This window comes from Salmo trutta, chromosome 15 (assembly GCF_901001165.1).
Source record: "Salmo trutta chromosome 15, fSalTru1.1, whole genome shotgun sequence".
NCBI classification, from domain to species: Eukaryota; Metazoa; Chordata; class Actinopteri; order Salmoniformes; family Salmonidae; genus Salmo; species Salmo trutta.
In genome coordinates this window covers 36,338,183-36,357,218 of record NC_042971.1, presented here as the reverse complement: position 1 = coordinate 36,357,218, position 19,036 = coordinate 36,338,183, and the positions used below count along the sequence as shown (strand labels likewise).

At 41.9% G+C, this 19,036-nt stretch overlaps 1 protein-coding gene across 1 annotated transcript; it reads right to left on the bottom strand.

The window, feature by feature from the left end:
- Nucleotides 1-1,463: 1,463 nt before the first annotated feature.
- On the bottom strand, nucleotides 1,464-16,091 carry LOC115148282 (WSC domain-containing protein 1-like). Its single transcript, XM_029690225.1, has 4 exons — nucleotides 16,025-16,091; nucleotides 3,082-3,786; nucleotides 2,719-2,833; nucleotides 1,464-1,680 (listed from the first exon to the last, which is right to left on the bottom strand). Exons 2-4 carry the CDS (start codon nucleotides 3,488-3,490, stop codon nucleotides 1,464-1,466), a joined length of 741 nt encoding a protein of 246 aa, XP_029546085.1. The 5' UTR covers nucleotides 3,491-3,786; nucleotides 16,025-16,091.
- Nucleotides 16,092-19,036: the final 2,945 nt, after the last annotated feature.

Below are 19,036 nucleotides of genomic sequence, written 5' to 3'. Positions count from 1 at the left end.
CCCAGCCTGATAGAGAGAGACTCATCCATGCTTTTATTACAAACATGCTTGACTGCTGTAATGCTCTCCTGTCTGGTCTACCCAAGAAAGCCATTGGCCATTGCAAAACATACAGAATGCTGCAGCATGGATCCTGACCAAGACCAGACGGTGAGCACACATTATACTGGTTTTAAGGTCTCTGCACTGGCTGCCTGTAAGTTTAGAATTAATTTGAAGATTCTTCTATTTAAATCAATCCACGATTGTGCACCCCAATACATGTCAAACATGCTTTTACGTTATGTACCCAGTAGGTCCCTCAAGTGCTTTGGCACTGGCCTTTTAACTATCCCAAAGCCTAGGACCAAGAGGCATGGAGAGGCAGCATTTAGTTACTATGTCCCCAGCCTCTGGAATAGCCTGCCAGAGAACCTGATGGGGGCCGAAACTGTGGACATTTGTAAAAGAAATCTTAAACACACCTTTTTAGCTTTGTTTTCCTCAGGGTGCTTTTTAGTCGTTCAGTTTTTATTGTTATTCTTTCGTTTTTTATCCTCTTATGTTTGTTGTGTAGTAAATATTTTCATTGTTTTAATTAGTTTTTTCCTGTGAAGCACATTGTGTTGCATTCCATGTCTGAAATGTGCTGTAGAAATAAAGCTTGATTTGATTTGATTTGATTAGGCAACAGGATAGATAATAAACAGTAATGGCAGCGTATGTGATGAGTCAAAAGACAATGCAAAAAGGATCAATGCAGATAGTCCGGGTAGCTATTGGTTAATTACTCTCTGAAGCACCTTGTGATCGGATGCCAAGCAGTTGCCATACCAAGCGGTGATGAAACTAGTTCAGATGCTCTCAATGTTGCAGCTGAAGAACCTTTTGATTATCTGAGGGCCCATTCCGAATCTTTTCAGCATCCTGAGGGGGACGAGCCGTTGGCGTGCCCTCTTCACAACTGTGTTGGTGTGTGTGGACCATGATTATTTCTTAGTGATGTGAACACCGAGTAACTTGAAGCTCTCGACCTGCTCCACTACAACCCAGTCGATGTGGATGGGGTGTGCTTGGCCTTTCAATTCCTGTAGACCACGATCAGCTCTTTTGTCTTGCTGACGTTGAGGGAGAGGTTGTTGTCCTGGCACCACACTGCCAGGTCTCTGACCTCCTCCCTATAGGCGGTCTCATCGTCGTCGGTAATCAGGCCCACCACCGTCATGTCGTCGGCAAACTTAATGATGGTGTTAGAGTCGTGTGCAGCCACGCAGTCGTGGGTGAACAGGGAGTACAGGAGGGGAATAAGCACGCACATTTTTCAAGTGCCGGGGAGTTGGGCCTGAAGTGGAAGTCCTCCTCCAAATCGAGGTTAGTGATAGCTGTTCTGATGATCATAGGAAACGACGGCGGAAACATTATGTACAAAAAAAGTTAAGATCAGAGATTAGTAAAGTATTACAGCCGTTCAATCAGCCAGTGCTCTATCCTGATTGAGTGTACTTACATTTCCTCTGTCCCGGGAGCTGTTCCTCCACCTTGTAGATTGAGAGGCGCCCCACACCCCCACAGGGGACTCCCCTCTCGCCTCTCTCCCCCCTGCAGACCAGGCTACAGTCCTCCTCCTGGGCCCGCGAGCTGCTGATGTGGTTACCACAGTGACATTCTGCTCCGTACTCCAGACCTGCAAATCGGTACCCACTGCAGAGAGGAGACGAGCACATAGGTCACACACACACACACACACACACACACACACACACACACACACACACACACACACACACACACACACACACACACACACACACACACACACACACACACACACACAGACCCTCTCACCTCAGTGCCTTAGCCCAGGGCTGTCTTTAACCATCATTAGCCTTGGGCTAATTTTCCCCAAAGGACACCAGATTGTATAACCCCAGGCCAGCATGTGAATAAATACTAAACATTTTAATTGAATCAATCAGGGCAGGCAGCAGAGAAGCACAGCATTCATTGCTCTGTGGTGCTGGCTGGTAACAGTTTTCACCATTGACTAGATCACAGTAATAGCTCTGGGTGGATGATGGAGGTCCTTTCTAATCCCAAGGGCGACATGAGTCATCCTACCTCAAGTACCTTTATCCTCTCTCCTTGGAAAGAGAGGACCTATTCAAAATGACCTTTTTGCATTTGCTTTGAGCTCCACCAAAAATTTCCGAGACTTTTATTTGTGCTTTATTTCAATGTTGACAGCTAAAAGCATGACTCCACTCTCCACGTGGGTGGAGGAAAGGTTCAGCAGGCATATGATTCTGGCTGAATATCCTCCCAGCAGTCCACATGGATTGATTCTGTTTGCTTTGGCTAATTGTTTTTGTGGCAATCATTTCCTGTGTCTAAACGTACTGTGGAATATTGCACTGCTAACGGTTTTGGCATAAATTGATTTATACAGTTTTGTCATTAATTTGAATGTATACTAACACTCCTCTAATACCCATTAAATCTTATTCTGCATCTCTAACGCAGATCTGGCCTTCCACTACACACACACACACACACACACACACACACACACACACACACACACACACACACACACACACACACACACACACACACACACACACACACACACACACACACCACCATTCTTCCCCATTGGAACACAGGATCTATTCATCCCCGCGACTGAGACAGAATAATTAACCAAATAGCCGCAGCTCTCCATGGTTCCAGACTCATTACCTTTCTGAGCAGGTGTCTTGACACAAAGAACTGGTCATTTTGCGCAGGTCATACAATACGGTTCCCCCCAGGGCTTGATCATTGGCATCATGCATGAAGCAGCCCATGTAGGTCCCTTGCCATGTCAAAACAAAGCAGTTAATGAAAAGCCATATTATATCCATTCAAACAACAATATTAATAATTTAGTACAACACTATTGAGATGTGATGGTGACACAGGTTTGCAACAGATTTTAGGCTCTCAGTCCTGTCAGTGAGTCTGGAACAAATACTATTTAAACCAGGTCTGGTATGCAGTCAGCGGTTAAACTATACCTATGTTGGCAATAAAGTAAACAATGTTGCAGTGGGTAGGTGGTACCTTTGTGCCTGGTATTGCTTTGTAGAGGACTCCTCTGCTCCTGTGCGTCTGGCATCAGACCGTGGAACCAGCGGCGGTGCAGATGTTGGACCCCCAGGTGCCGGGATGTGGGCCAGTGCCGCCCCATCTTGATGCCCATTCCACCACCCAACACGCCCTGGGGGGCTGCCCATCTGGAGCGCGCCCTCATCCCCAGGCCGGGGGCAGCCCTCACGGCTGTGGGAGGCGCTGGCAGTGCCATGAGAGAAGAGATGCTGGCGCTGCCTGGTGGCTGGGTGGTCCTCAGGGTCAGGCTGGAGCGCTGCAGCAGCAGAATGCTCCCTGCCATCAGGTAGGCGATACCCAAGAAGAGGAGGAGCATCTGAGCTCGCCGCAGGAAGCAACGCAGCCTGTAGAGGGGCGTGGCCATTCCCAATGTCCAGCTGGTGGCTATTTGATCCTTAGTGAGCCACCATTCCAGAGAGAGGGGTGAGGGATCTACAGCTTCATTATAACCCCATCAGTCCAGTAACAGTAGGTAGGCTACCTGGCTGCAGCTTCAGATGGTTAATGAGGCTCTGCGCTTAATAGCCATGCCTCTGGACAGGAGACCAAAAAGACCACTGTGTAATCAGATCCCTCAGATGAGTCACAGCAGCACCAGACTTTACAGTAATCTCCAAGGCAACAGAACAGCCAGCAAACCCTGGAAGCCAGTAGTTTCACCTAGGGCAACAAAATTGAAGCAAATAAGATTTTAATAGGCAGAATATAATTATCTTTGTATACAACCCCTATAGAATATACAAGGGAAACGTATATACAAATGCTTTGTGGATTAGATCTACAGTTCATGTTGACATATAAGATTGTTTTTCTGTTCTAGAGCAGTGAGCATAAAGTAATTTCCCTTGCTATTTGTTGTTTGTCTTTCCTCTGAACCTGGTGTGATATTATATCTGGTGTCAGAGGGTGTGTGGGAAGAGGTTATCTTCCTGTTAGCTACAGAACAGTTTCTCAGCTTTACGCTTGTCTTGGCTTAGAAAATATCCATCATTCTGCCTCAATTACACTGGCAGCATGACAGTATCACAGCACCTTCTGTATTATGTTCTTGTTTCCCTGACTTTCCTTAGTGTGTTGGTACATTTGTAAAGCTCCACAGACATGGGTTTGTGAACCATCTTTTGACAATTTGTACCATATCAAACCAATTATGTTTAAGCGGCAACTCGGATTGAGAGTTATGGAAATTAGTGATTTTCAATAGCATTTTCAATTGGATTTGTGACCCACATCAAAAGCATTAAAGGGATAGTTCACCCAAATTACAAATTTCATGTTGGTTTCCTTACCCTGTAAGCAGTCTATGGACAAGGTACGAAAGCAATCCAAATGCTAACGTTTTAGCACTTGTGGCACAAATCCAATGCAAGTCATGGTACCTACAGTATCTTAGCATTTTTTGTCCAAATCATCCTAAATTATCTCAAATTGATTAGGTAGCTCAATTAAGTCACTTATAGATGATTTGGACATGATGAGCGAAAAATACTAACACAGGTACCATGAATTGGATCTATGTCACAAATTTTAAAATGTTTTGGAAACAGTGCCAGCTGTAAACAAAACCAAAGCATGGACTGCTGTCATACCTTATAGGTTAAGGAAACCAATATGCCATTTTATAATTTGGGTGAACTATTCTTTTGAAAGTAGTAGTGCTCTCAGATAACATGTTAATATCTGCCTGCAGCTTCCAAATCTAAATAAAGTTCCTAATAGATTATTTCACTAGATACACTATTACCACAGTGGGAAATGATGACGTGATAAAACTGTCTTGAGGGGGGATATTTATGGTTGGCTCCAATGAAACAAGATTATCATAGCACACATGTGACCCGACTATAGAGTTTTATCTTTCAAAATATGGATAAATCAAGGGCTTTACATGAGAAAAAATTGTAGAAGAGTGCCTGCCCTGGGAAGAGTCTGGTTGGGGGAGATATTGACTCATGTGCTTTGATCCAGCAGTGTCAAACTCAATCCATGGAGGGCCTAGCTTCTGCAGAGTTTTGGGTTTTCCTTTCATTTAAGACCTACACAACCAGGTGAGGGGAGTTACTAGTTAGTGACCTTAATTCATCAATCAAGTACAAGGGAGGACTGAAAACCGGCAGCCACTCAACATTTAGTGGAATGAGTTTGACACGTGCTTTAGTCGCTTCACAGATCTCCGAGCCCTCTGCTCCTCCACCTACACAGGTTAAACTCTACCATGGAGATTGGAGAATAATGTGATGCAGGAGGGTGTTAAAAATAATAAACTCTTTTCAGTATTTTGGCAATGTATAGCAGTGAATTAAGTGTTTAGCTGTGACCTGTAACACTCAAAGAGAATATAGGTCAGTTGGAAATCATAAGGGCCTTCTACGCCTTCAGAGCACAGGAGGTTGCTGGCACCTTAATTTGGGAGGATGGGCTTGTGGTAATGGCTGGAGCGGAATAGGTGGAATGGTACCAAACACATGGTTTTTATGTGTTTCATGCCATTCTATTTGCTCCGTTCTAGACATTATTATGAGCCATCCTCCCCTCAGCAGCCTCCACTGCTTCAGAGAAGGCCTAAGGATTTATAAAATGATTTATTATTTTTAATAACTTCTATTTCAGATTTTCTATCATTTAAATTATATTCTGATATAATTTCTTCAGTTTGTTTTGAAAAGGGAAGGGTTAACGCTGAACCAAAAACAAAAAGATCCAATCAGGATTTTTCTTTGATGGTCTCTAGGGAGAAAAATCTAGTTAGCTAAGTCAGCCATTGGATAGGCTCTCCGAATCTAGACAGAAGGCATCTGCCAATCAACTGTATTAGGGCAGAATTTTGGAGTGACAGGGAAATCTCAAATGCCTAGAAGGCCTAGACATGTAACTCCTGAGAGCATAAGAATTAGCTTAGTTTTCCAACAGTCTACCTAGCTTTTGTTGTAGTGCGCGGCTAGGAACATAGGTGTGATGCAGCTGCAGCCACAAGTGTTATTGAGGAGAATGTGCAGTAAAAATTCATTTTTTTCTGTGTTTTGAATCATTTGGTACAACAGCTGATGAAATGAACACTGTAAAAAGGTGAACAAAAATAGATTGGTGTTATTTCCTGATAGTTGCTGGTTGAAAATATAATCTACACAAGAGTTTTGGATTTCTATGGTGACATTACCATGCAGTGAATCTGTTAATAGACCAATAACAAATGGGTCTCCCCAATCGTCCCCAAGTTGGGAAATAAGAGATTTGAAAGTTTAGATTTGAGATAACATTTGTCAACAATTACTGCTCCAAAAGGATAAAAGAAATATATACAGTTGAAGTCGGAAGTTTACATTCACTTAGGTTGGAGTCATTAAAACTCATTTTTCAACCACTCCACAAATTTCTTGTTAACAAACTAAAGTTTTGGCAAGTCGGATAGGGCATCTACTTTGTGCATGACACAAGTAATTTTTCCAACAATTGTTTACAGACAGATTATTTAACTTAAAATTCACTGCATCACAATTCAAGTGTGTCAGAAGTTTACATACACTATGTTGACTGTGCCTTTAAACAGCTTGGAAAATTCCAGAAAATTATGTCATGGCTTTGGAAGCTTCTGATGGGCTAATTGACATAATTTTAGTCAATTGAAGGTGTATCTGTGGATGTATTTCAAGGCCTACCTTGTCAGTGCCTCTTTGCTTGACATCATGGGAAAATCTAAAGAAATCAGTCAATACCTCAGAAAACAAATTGTAGACCTCCACAAGTCTGGTTCATCATTGGGAGCAATTTCCAAATGCCTGAAGGTACCACGTTCATCTGTACAAACAATATTACACAAGTATAACACCATGGGACCACGCAGCCGTCATAACACTCAGGAAGGAGACACGTTATGTCTCCTAGAGATGAACGTACTTTGGTGCGAAAAGTGCAAATCAATCCCAGAACAACAGCAAAGGACCTTGTGAAGATTCTGGAGGAAACAGGTACAAAAGTATCTATATCCACAGTAAAACGAGTACTTTATCGACATAACCTGAAAGGCCGCTCAGCAAGGAAGAAGCCAGTGCTCCAAAACCGCCATAAAAATGCCAGACTACGGTTTGGAACTGCACATGTGGACAAAGATCATACTTTTTGGAGAAATGTCCTCTGGTCTGATGAAACAATGACCATCGTTATGTTTGGCGGAAAAAAGGGGACGCTTGCAAGCCGAAGAACACCATCCCAACCGTGAAGCACAGGGGTGGCAGCATCATGTTGTGGGGGTGCTTTGCTGCAGGAGGGACTGGTGCACTTTACAAAATAAATGGCATCATGAGGCAGGAAAATTTGGTGGATTTATTGAAGCAACATCTCAAGACATCAGTCAGGAAGTTAAAGCTTAGTCGCAAATGGGTCTTCCACATGGACAATGACCCCAAGCATACTTCCAAAGTTGTGGCAAAGTGGCTTATGGACATCAAAGTCAAGGTATTGGAGTGGCCATCACAAAGCCCTGACCTCAATCCTGTAGAACATTTGTGGGCAGAACTGACTGTGAAATGTGAAATGTCAGAATAGAATTAGAGAGAATGATTCATTTCAGCTTTTATTTCTTTCATCACATTTCCAGTGGGTCAGAAGTTTACATACACTCAATTAGTAATTGGTAGCATTGCCTTTAAACCTGACTCAGTTACACCAGCTCTGTCAGGAGGAATGGGCCAAAATTCACCCAACTTATTGTGGGAAGCTTGTGGAAGGCTACGCAAAATATTTGACCCAAGTTAAACAATTTAAAGGCAATGCTACCAATTACTAATTGAGTGTATGTAAACTTCTGACCCACTGGAAATGTGATGAAAGAAATAAAAGCTGAAATGAATCATTCTCTCTAATTCTATTCTGACATTTCACATTCTTAAAATAAAGTGGTGATCCTAACTGACCTAAGACAGGGAATTGTTACTAGGATTAAATGTCAGGAATTGTAAAAAACTGAGTTTAAATGTATTTGGCTAAGGTGTATGTAAACTTCCGACTTCAACTGTATAATAATACAATTGTCAGGTCTTTTACCTAATTGTGGCGCTCTAAACATGCAACAATTCTCATTGGAACACACCCATTTTAAATGTGCAGGGCTTGTGCAATTTCTTTTTGTCTAACATGAATGATATACCTTTTGACCTTTTTAACATTTTGTTGTGTTACAGCCTGAATTTAAAATGTATTAAATTGAGATTTTATGTCATTGGCCTACACACAATACCCCATAATGTCAAAGTGGAATTATGTTTTCAGACATTTTTACAAATTCATTGAAAATGAAAATCTGAAATATCTTGAGTCAGTAAGTATTCAGTTAAGTATTCAACCCCTTTGTTTTGGCAAATCTATTTTTCAGGAGTAAAAATGTGCTGAACAAGTCACATAGTAAGTTGCATGGACTCACTCTGTGTGCAATAATAGTTTTTAACATTATTTGTGAATGATTACCTCTTCTCTGTACTCCACGCATACAATTATATGTAAGGTCCCTCAGTTGAGCAATGAATTTCAAGAACAGATTCAAGCACAAAGACCACAATACAATACAACCTAAATGACAGAGTGAAAAGAAGGAAGCCTGTACAGAATACAAATATTCCAAAACATGCATCCTGTTTGCAACGAGGCACTAAAGTAAAACTGCAAAAAATGTGGGAAAGACATTTACTTTATATCCTGAATACAAAGTGTTATATTTGGGTGAAATCCAACACAACACATCACTGAGTTTCACTCTTCATATTTTCAAGCATTGTGGTGGCTGCATCATGTTATGGGTATGCTTGTCATCAGCAAAGACTTTAGGATAACAATAAATGGAATAGCGCTAAGCACAGGCAAAATCCGAGAGGAGAACCTGGTTCAGTCTGCTTTCAAACAGACACTGGGAAACAAATTCACCTTTCAGCAGGACAATAACCTAAAACACAAGGCCAAATATACACTGGAGTTGCTTACCAAGACGACATTGAATGTTCCTAAATGCCTTGGCCGAGTTACATTTTTGACAAAAATCTATGGCAAGACTTGAAAATGGCTGTCTAGCAATGATCAACAGCCAATTTGACAGAGCTTGAAGATTTTCTTTAAGAATAATGTGCAAGTATTGTACAATCCAGGTGTGCAAAGCTCCTAAAGACATTTTATGACATTGCCAGCAGTAATATTTGAGTTTGATTTCCATAAAGACAAGTCCTGTAGCTTTCAAATAGCTTTCAAATGGCCCTGTACAGGGCCCAAAACAACCACTCAGAGTGAAATGCAGCGGCCATGACTAAAGCTAAACAAGAGTTGTCTTGGGGGATGGTTTAGTGTGGGTGTTCGCACGTGGCAAGCGGTTGTACGTTCACTCTGCCAAAACAGTACACAGTTACAGTCACTCACCCTTCGACAGTAGATAACCTGAAACAGTCTAACCAGGTATTGTGTCTTGAAGTCGCCTAGGCTAGCTACTGCTAGCCAACTTATTTTGCCAATTAGCTTCTGCTGGCTGGTGTGCGACCATGGCAAAGTTGATTTCACATTGGATAGCCTATCTCTGGGGCTAGTTAGGGACCGATAAATAAATTACATAATGTAAATCGGACAATATTTTCATGTTGCACTTCTTTTAGTTGTCTCATTAAATGCTTTCAAATAAGGGGTTGCCAACTGAGCATAGTTCGAGGCATAGGCATAATGCTTCTATTCCAATTCAAGCTAACCCCATGGTATTTTCTAGTAGGAAGTTAACTGTTGAACATGGCATGTTTGTTTTAGAAACTTTGTCTGATCTGAAATCCTGCAGCTGCAGTCTTAGTCTGATTCATGTACTGTAAATGACAGAAGTTTGATTTCTAAAATGTATTGTATTGTAACTCAGGCATCTCAAACCAATGAGGACATTCTGGTTATAACTGAATCTTGGCTAAAGAAGTCTATGCTGGACTCTGATGTGTATCTGACTGGTTATAATGTTTTTAGATCTGATAGAGTTGGCATGCATCTGATAGAGTTAAATGTTTCTGTAACCATCACCACCTTTGTCCCTAAGAAATTTGAATGTCTAGTCCTAAACGTGGGACTTGGTAAGAATGCCCATCTGACGCTAATGGGAATTTATCGCCCTCCCTTGGCCTCCATATGTGCTCTTAGCAAATTGTTGATCTACTGTATAACTATGCTCAATCTGAATTACTGATAGTGGGTGATCCTAATCTAGACTGGTTGATTCCAGTATCTGATGGGCTGAAAGATATTTGCACTGAGCTAAATCTAACTCAGCTGATAATTAAACCAACTCGCCCCAACTTTAAACACTCTGAATAATCTATTAGACATTATTCTAACAAATTCCCCTCATAAGTTTACAGCCAACAGGATATTTGCCAATTAGTTCAGTGACCTTTGTTCCATTGATTGTATAAGACATATTAAACTTCCTAAATCTTGCTCACGCATTATTACAAAGGGACATTTTTTTCATTTTAATGAGCAACAATTTTTTGTCTGAGCTGGGGTTGAGTGACTGGGGGATTGTGTCAACTATCACTGACTCGGATCAGGCCCTTCATTGTTTAATTTACCTTTTATTTCTGTTGCAGATAAACGTGCCAAACAAAAAACTAAGGGTTAAAGACTGATGTAATCCTTGGTTTCCGCATAAACTATCTGAGAAATTACAGGAAATACATTTTGCTTGGTTTAAGGCTAGACGGATTGATTCTACGTCTGATTGGTAGCCATTAAGACATTTGAAAAATTGAGGTTTATCCTTGGTTAAAAAGAAAAATCAACATACTATATTTCTTGAATTGTGTATCAGAGAGTGGTGGTAATCTAGCCCCTTTCTGGAAAGTGGTCAAATCTTTGAAACAAAACCACCTCTGGTCCCATTCTAGACAAAATTGAAATTTGTTATGCTTTTAATAACCATTTTGCTTCAGCTGGCCACCTGTTTGAAAGGATAATCTCATCCCACTAGAAGATCCTTTAGTCACCTCAGAACAGATTGTACAGAATGATGGATTAACAGACTTCCATACTTTATTTTCATTTCAAACCTTTGATGTCTATGATGTACTAAGTGCCTTGCTAAAGACTGGTGTTAAAAAAACAACAACATAGGGGCTGATTCACTTGATCCCTTCATACTGCAGCTCTCTGCCCCACTTATTGCAGAACCACTGACCTATATTTTTAACTTCACAATTGTTTCTGATGTAGATTTAACTTCCGGCACTGACAGAGATGGCCGCCTCGCTTCGCGTTCCTAGGAAACTATGCAGTATTTTGTTTTTTTATGTGTTATTTCTTACAATGTTACCCCAGGAAATCTTAGGTTTTATTACATACAGTCGGGAGGAACTATTGGACATAAGAGCAACGTCAACTCACCAACATTACGACCAGGAATACGACTTTCCCGAAGCGGATCCTCTGTTTGGCCTACCACCCAGGACAATGGATCGGATCCCAGCCGGCGGCCGAAAACAACGGTGCCGTAGAAGGGGCAGACGGAGCGGTCTTCTGGTCAGGCTTCGTAGACGGGCACATCGCACACCGCTCCCGAGCATACTACTCGCCAATGTCCAGTCTCTTGACAACAAGGTAGACGAAATCCAAACAAGGGTAGCCTTCCAGAGAGACATCAGTGACTGTAACATTCTTTGTTTCACGGAAACATGGCTCACTCAAGACACGCTATCAGAGTCGGTACAGCCACCTGGTTTCTTCACGCATCGCGCCGACAGAAACAAGCATCTATCTGGTAAGAAGAAGAAGGGGGTGTATGCCTTATGATTAACGAGACGTGGTGTGATTATAACATACAGGAACTCAAGTCCTTTTGTTCACCTGACTTAGAATTCCTCACAATCAAATGCCGACCGCATTATCTACCAAGAGAATTCTCTTCGATCATAATCACAGTCGTGTATATTCCCCCCCAAGCAGACACATCGACGGCCCTGAAAGAACTTCATTCGACTCTATGTAAACTGGAAACCACATATCCTGAAGCTGCATTTATTGTAGCTGGGGATTTTAACAAGGCTAATCTGAAAACAAGGCTCCCTAAATTCTATAACGATATCGATTGCACAACCCGGGCTGGCAAAACCCTGGATCATTGTTATTCTAACTTCCGCGACGCATATAAGGCCCTCCCCCGCCCTCTTTTCGGAGAAGCTGACCACGACTCCATTTTGTTGCTCCCAGCCTATAGACAGAGACTACAACAGGATGCACCCGCGCTCAGGTCTGTTCAACGCTGGTCCGACCAATCTGATTCCACGCTTCAAGATTGCTTCGATCACGTGGACTGGGATATTTTCCGCATAACTTCGAACAACAACATTGATGAATACGCTGATTCGGTAAGCAAGTTTATTACCTAGTGCATCGGTGTTGTTGTACCCACAGCGTCTATTAAAACATTCCCCAACCAGAAACCGTGGATTGATGGCAGAATTCGCACAAAACTGAAAGCGCGAACCACTGCTTTTAATCAGGGCATGGTGACCGGAAACATGACCGAATACAAACAGTGTAGCTATTCCCTCCGCAAGGCAATCAAACAAGCTAAGTGTCAGTATAGAGACAAAGTGGAGTCGCAATTCAACGGCTCAGACACGAGAGGTATGTGGCAGCGTCTACAGTCAATCACGGACTACAAAAGAAAAACCAGCCCTGTCGCGAACCACGATGACTTGCTCCCAGACAGACTAAACAACTTCTTTGCTCACTGACACGGCCCGCTACCAAAACCTGCGGGCTCTCCTTCACTGCAGCCAACGTGAGTAAAACATTTAAAGATGTTAACCCTCGCAAGGCTGCAGGCCCAGATGGCATCCTCGGTCGCATCCTCAGAGCATGCGCAGACCAGCTGGCTGGTGTGTTTACGGACATATTCAATCAATCCTTATCCCAGTCTGCTGTTCCCACATGCTTCAAGAGGGCCACCATTGTTCCTGTTCCCAAGAAAGCTAAGGTAACTAAGCTAAATGACTACCACCCTGTAGCACTCACTTCCGTCATCATGAAGTGCTTTGAGAGACTAGTCAAGGACCATATCACCTCCACTCTACCTGACACCCTAGACCCACTCCAATTTGCTTACCGCCCCAATAGGTCCACTGACGACGCAATCGCCATCACACTGCACACTGCCCTAACCCATCTGTAAGAATGCTGTTCATCGATTACAGCTCAGCATTTAACACCATAGTACCCTCCAAACTCATAATTAAGCTCGAGACCCTGGGTCTCGACCCTGCCCTGTGCAACTGGGTCCTGGACTTCCTGACGGGCCGCCCCCAGGTGTTGAGGGTAGGTAACAACATCTCCACCCCGCTGATCCTCAACACTGGGTCCCCACAAGGGTGCGTTCTCAGCCCTCTCCTGTACTCCCTGTTCACCCACGACTGCGTGGCCATGCACGCCTCCAACTCAATCATCAAGTTTGCAGACGACACTACAGTGGCAGGCTTGATTACCAACATCGACAAGACGGCCTACAGGGAGGAGGTGAGGGTCCTCGGAGTGTGGTGTAAGGAAAATAACCTCACACTCAATGTCAACAAAATAAAGGAGATGATCGTGGACTTCAGGAAACAGCAGAGGGAGCAGCCCCCTATCTACATTGACGGGACAGTAGTGGAGAGGGTGGAAAGTTAAGTTCCTCGGCGTACACATCACGGACAAACTGAAATGGTCCACCCACACAGACAGTATGGTGAAGAAGGCACAGCAGCGCCTCTTCAACCTCAAGAGGCTGAAGAAATTCGGCTTGTCACCAAAAACACTCACAAACTTGTCGGGCTGTATCACCGCCTGGTATGGCAACTGCTCCGCACATAACCATAAGGCTAGAGGGTAGTGAGGTCTGCACAACGCATCACCGGGTGCAAACTACCTGCCCTCCAGGCCAAAAAGATCACCAAGGACAACAACCACCCGAGCCACTGCCTGTTCACCCCGCTATCATCCAGAAGGCGAGGTCAGTACAGGTGCATCAAAGCGGGGACCGAGAGACTGAAAAACAGCTTCTATCTCAAGGCCATCAGACTGTTAAACAGCCATCACTAACATTGAGTGGCTGCTGCCAACATACTGACTCAACTCTAGCCACTTTAATAATGCAAAAATTGATGTAATAAATGCCACCATCTACTGCATCTTGCCTATGCCGTTCGGCCATCACTCATTCATATATTTTTATGTACATATTCGTATTCATTCCTTTACACTTGTGTGTATAAGGTAGTTGTTGTGAAATTGTTAGGTTAGATTACTTGTTAGATATTACTGCATGGTCGGAACTAGAAGCACAAGCATTTCGCTACACTCGCATTAACAGCTGCTAAAAATGTGTATGTGACAAATAAAATGTGATTTGATTTGATGTGATGTTATCCCTAAGATCTGGAAAGCGGCACATGTCCTCCCTCTACGTAAAGGAGGAAATCCTTCTGATTTTTACTGTCCAATTTCCAAATGATCTTGCCTTTACAAAGTTTATCAATTTATTACTCCCTCTTTGCTTACAAAACCCTACTAAACAAGCTTCCAACTTACCTAACTTCATTGTTATAGTATTTAAAAAACAACATGAAATACCAAACCTGCTCACAGGGTTGGTTAACTCTTGAGGTTCCTCTCCACCAAATTAGGTAAATCCCATTTTAGTTTTAATGCAGCTCATTGCTGGAGCCAACTGCAAAATAAACTGCAATTGGTCGCTCTGATGCTGCTTGGGCAATACAAAATGTTGATTGGGGAATATGGCTGTTTTTCTTGATTGTTTGTTGTGCTGTATTTTAGTTAGTTTTTTTTACTGATTTTGATTTTGAATTGATCTATGACTTGTATATGTAGGGCTCCCTTGTGAAAGAGACCCTGGTCTCAATGGTGACTCATTTAAATAAAAGTTTTAAAAAATATATATAGAGAGATTTGTATATTAATTTCTACAATTTATAGTTTATTTGTCATTGAAATTTGGAGCTATAGCCATTTTTAAATATTGTCCCATGTACATTGTGTAATTTACTGATCTTCCCTAACTAGCACCATAGGGATATCAAATGTCAAACCAAGCTGACCATGGGCATTAAGATCGGGTTGCTGTGCACCTGCATTCCGAATTGATGATTACTTGGGTGTTGCCAACTGTGGGCATGTGGGCAGGATTGAAAGAAACCCAACCGAAGGAAAACTGTTACAGTACCGTGACACACCATTTTTTTCTATCATCTTGCAAATCTCAGTTTTGGACGAGACTGACTTCATGACCAAAATTATCCTATTTACACTTGGTAGTCAATTTTGACAACAGAATAAATGTTTCTGACTCATATAGATGCCACATTGGTCATTTTCAAAATTAGAAGTTGCTTTTAGGGACAGTCGCTTTTTAACATCGTCCTTCAAGATTAACTTTCATCAAGAAGTTAAGTATCAAATGATCATCATTTGGTGAGCAGCACTGTTTTTTTTAGGTCGAATGCTGTTAGCTCTCTCTTTGAAAATAATGTGTGTGAAACATTTTTGCATTTAAACTTTAGATCACAGGTTATTTTTTGTGCTGAACGTGATAAAATAGGTTTGCAATGGGAAGTAATAGTTACACATTTTGATTTGTAAATGCTTAATGGTTGTGTTTTTGTTATGATTGGGGGCCTACAGGGTTATTATGAATGGGTTTCTTTTAACAGTATGCTGTGTGTGACTGCTTTCTTTCTATCGGTCGTGTCTGTGTGTTTTACATAAAGTGTTCTATCCTAAACGGAGTGAGCAGATTACGGTCGCTGTCCTTTCAGCACCACACGCCTGTCATCTTTGATGTGTCGTTGTTGTCATTACTAGGCTATTTGTGATAGTGTGATAATGATGGTGTAAAGGCTACCTGGTTCAGTTTGCTCCTAGCAGAACTCGGCTTGGCGAAGTGAATGTCTGTGCCTCGCATACTCCCTCCACTTGAACCTCCACTTGAATAAAATAAAATAGCGGCAATAGTACTGTTTGTCCCTCTTGCGATGCCATAGCCAGTATAAGCGTCCTCAAAATAATCAGATTTAACGTAAGATAATTAGTAATTAATTTGGACGTTTTTGCTGAGGTCTTTGTCACGCGATTTTTCTAAATAAAATGTTTGGTGCAGTATTTCTCAAGTGAAAAAATGTGCATGAAAACGTGTCGTCTCTCGTTGAATGACAACAAATACTTAATTGAAGAATCCCTACTGTTGACCAATCACCAACGAAGGGCCGTGGACGTTCTACTGAACTTTGGCTTGTCTCAGGAAAAAATGTTGTGTGCATGAACAAACCTTTGTCAAAGACCGAAACGAACAAAAACATCACAAAATGTCGTCATAATATATGCACAAACTGTTTTGGATGGGAAGCAAGCGGGTGCCTTTAGGCTACCACAGGTTGTTTAAGTGATTGTTGTTGTTGTTGCTGGTAGCATGAGTGACAGCCGATGCGTTGCTCAGGCCTGTTTGATTAATTCATGATGTCATCAAAAAGCATTTCTACTCCTGCATGAGAGCTAGATATAATGTAATGCGTATTAAGTGATGATGTTTCTGTTATTTTTCTTGGTTTATGAATTTGAAGTTTGATGGCTTTGGAGATTATTTTCCCCCACTGAAGTCCTACTCTAATAGTCAAGGTTCGCCACTGGTGTAGGCTTTATACAATCTTGCTTATTATGTTTGATTCTGTTTGTGAACAGCACTTTAGACACGTTTTTTCTATAATTCTGTAATAATAGCCTAATGGAGGACTGCCAGGTTGTGCATGACACGCAAATTAAGACTAAACAGTGGAAAACCTTTTAAGATTTTACAGCTTAAATGAAAGCCACAGGTTGGCCACATGAAAGGCAGCAGTGGGTGCAAGTATTTAGGCTATTTATTGCCCTCTACGGATCTAACTTCAACCCTGATCCAGGGGCCCAACTAAACTGGCCTGGAATCAAAACCCCGATCAGTTAAATTAGATGAGTTCACTTTAATTCTCTTTGTTAGGGCCGATCAGACCTGGGGCGTTGTTGTCTCATTGTGTGAATCTTATGGGCAGACAGTGGTAGTGCCAACCAGCACTAATTCTGTAATAGTAGCCTAATGGATAAATGCCAGGTAGTGCATGACAGGCTAAAGATATCCATTAACATTAGATATTTCGCTGTCCTATTATCTCTAGACCTTCAGCACAAATACAGCATTTGGACCAGATGTCATATTACAGAATTATTGTCATGACAGTTTCTTTTAGGACTTTTATTGCCACTAATTCCAATTGTATGACTTTTCCACTGTTCCAACATTATCCCCACTTCAATAGATATAACCTTCTGGGACAATCAGGCTACCTCATCGTGGGATTCTTAGGAATAATAAGCTACCAGGCCAGCCAAGGGAAGCAACAGTTTGCACATACACAAGGCTTCCACCACAACATGGAATTTGCATCTATCCTTTCGGGAACTACCAGTTTCTCTAACTCTGGTCAACATTGTCAGTAATGTCTAAGTATAAAGTGGCCACATTTTCGAGAATATCGCCCCTTGGAAAGTAATAAACTATGCTTTTGTCAGCATTAATCTAAGAGTAATGTATAATGCATAACACATTATTAAACACCAGTCATTAATCAAAACAAGTTGCAAAGCGCACATTTACTCAGCTAGAATCGTTGTGATAAAATACAAATCTGAATACCATTTAGCCTACCTTAGATGTGGAACCCTTTTGGAGCTGCGTTTAACCATACAGAAAGCTATCAGCATCGAATCTCACTCCCACGTACTCTGAAGATTTAGAACATTATTTCCTATTCTATATCCTAAAGAAGTGAAGATGCGTTTGTATTGTAACGATCTTTAAAAATTGTCTCTCGGCTCCTCTTCTTTCTCCCTACTCTGTCTCTCCCTCTCCGTGGCAGAGTAGAGCGTTACAAAACGTGAAGGCAGGGAATGAGGGAGCATACTCATTTGCATTGGCCATCCCCGATGCGTCACCAGCCCGCTGTGGTGTGGGAGATGTGTCCCCCAGCTGCCATGAACCTCTAGATATGGTATGTTATGATCCCGTGGTTACTGTAGAAAGCTGCATGTTGCCAATATCAACACATGAATGAAGTTCAAACCATTTAACCATCTCACGGTTACTGTGCTGTCCATCTGCTGCCCATTCTGCCATTGAAAATGGACCATTCAGCCCTTGTGTTCATTCATTAGAAGCCTCTCTATTATCCGTGCAGAGAATGAATACATCAGATAAGGAGAGGAGCTGACTGTCGAAGCATGTAGCATTTTACACAAGACATCAGCACCACGGATAGCGCAAGTTCTGATGGTTACTTCCAAGGTATGAGTTATCTTTCTTTCAGAGCAAAACTATTGTAGGTTAAGGAAGGTAGTCCTTTCTTTCCACATAGAAATTACTAGATATTTTCCCAGAAATTGCATGGTAAAATGGTAACCACATATTAATAACCTACAATGTAGATTTGTTTCTGTAGGATTGATTCAAACAAGCATCACTAACAGTGCACAAGTAGCCTTGCAGCAATTGTAGTGAATTGGCTGCCCATTATGTATTTTTATCTAATTTGATTAACCTTAATATATGAAAATAGTATGTAGACTTCTGAGTTTTTTTATGACCAATATGTAATTGCTGACCAGGAATCTGAGCTGTTAGATCAACCGGTGGGCTTGCAGCTCACAAGATGTTGTACTTCTCCTCACATTGATGAAGTCTTCTTCAACTGTTTAAAACATGCAACAGACTATTAAAGTAAGACATGTCTCATTTTGCACTAATATTCATGGAATCAATATGGAATATGTGTAAATGACATATGCGTCTGGGGCATCAGTACATAGGGTATTCTCTTCCTGTCATATG

What these genes read in the sequence shown, in the direction of transcription:
- LOC115148282 (XM_029690225.1), bottom strand. Translation starts at nt 3,490, where the DNA reads ATGGCCACGCCCCTCTACAGGCTGCGTTGCTTCCTGCGGCGAGCTCAG. An exon ending in AAGCAATACCAGGCACAAAG is followed by an intron (nt 2,834 to 3,081) that starts GTACCACCTACC and finishes TGACATGGCAAG; the next exon opens with GGACCTACATGGGCTGCTTC. An exon ending in CAAGACACCTGCTCAGAAAG is followed by an intron (nt 1,681 to 2,718) that starts GTAATGAGTCTG and finishes TCCTCTCTGCAG; the next exon opens with TGGGTACCGATTTGCAGGTC.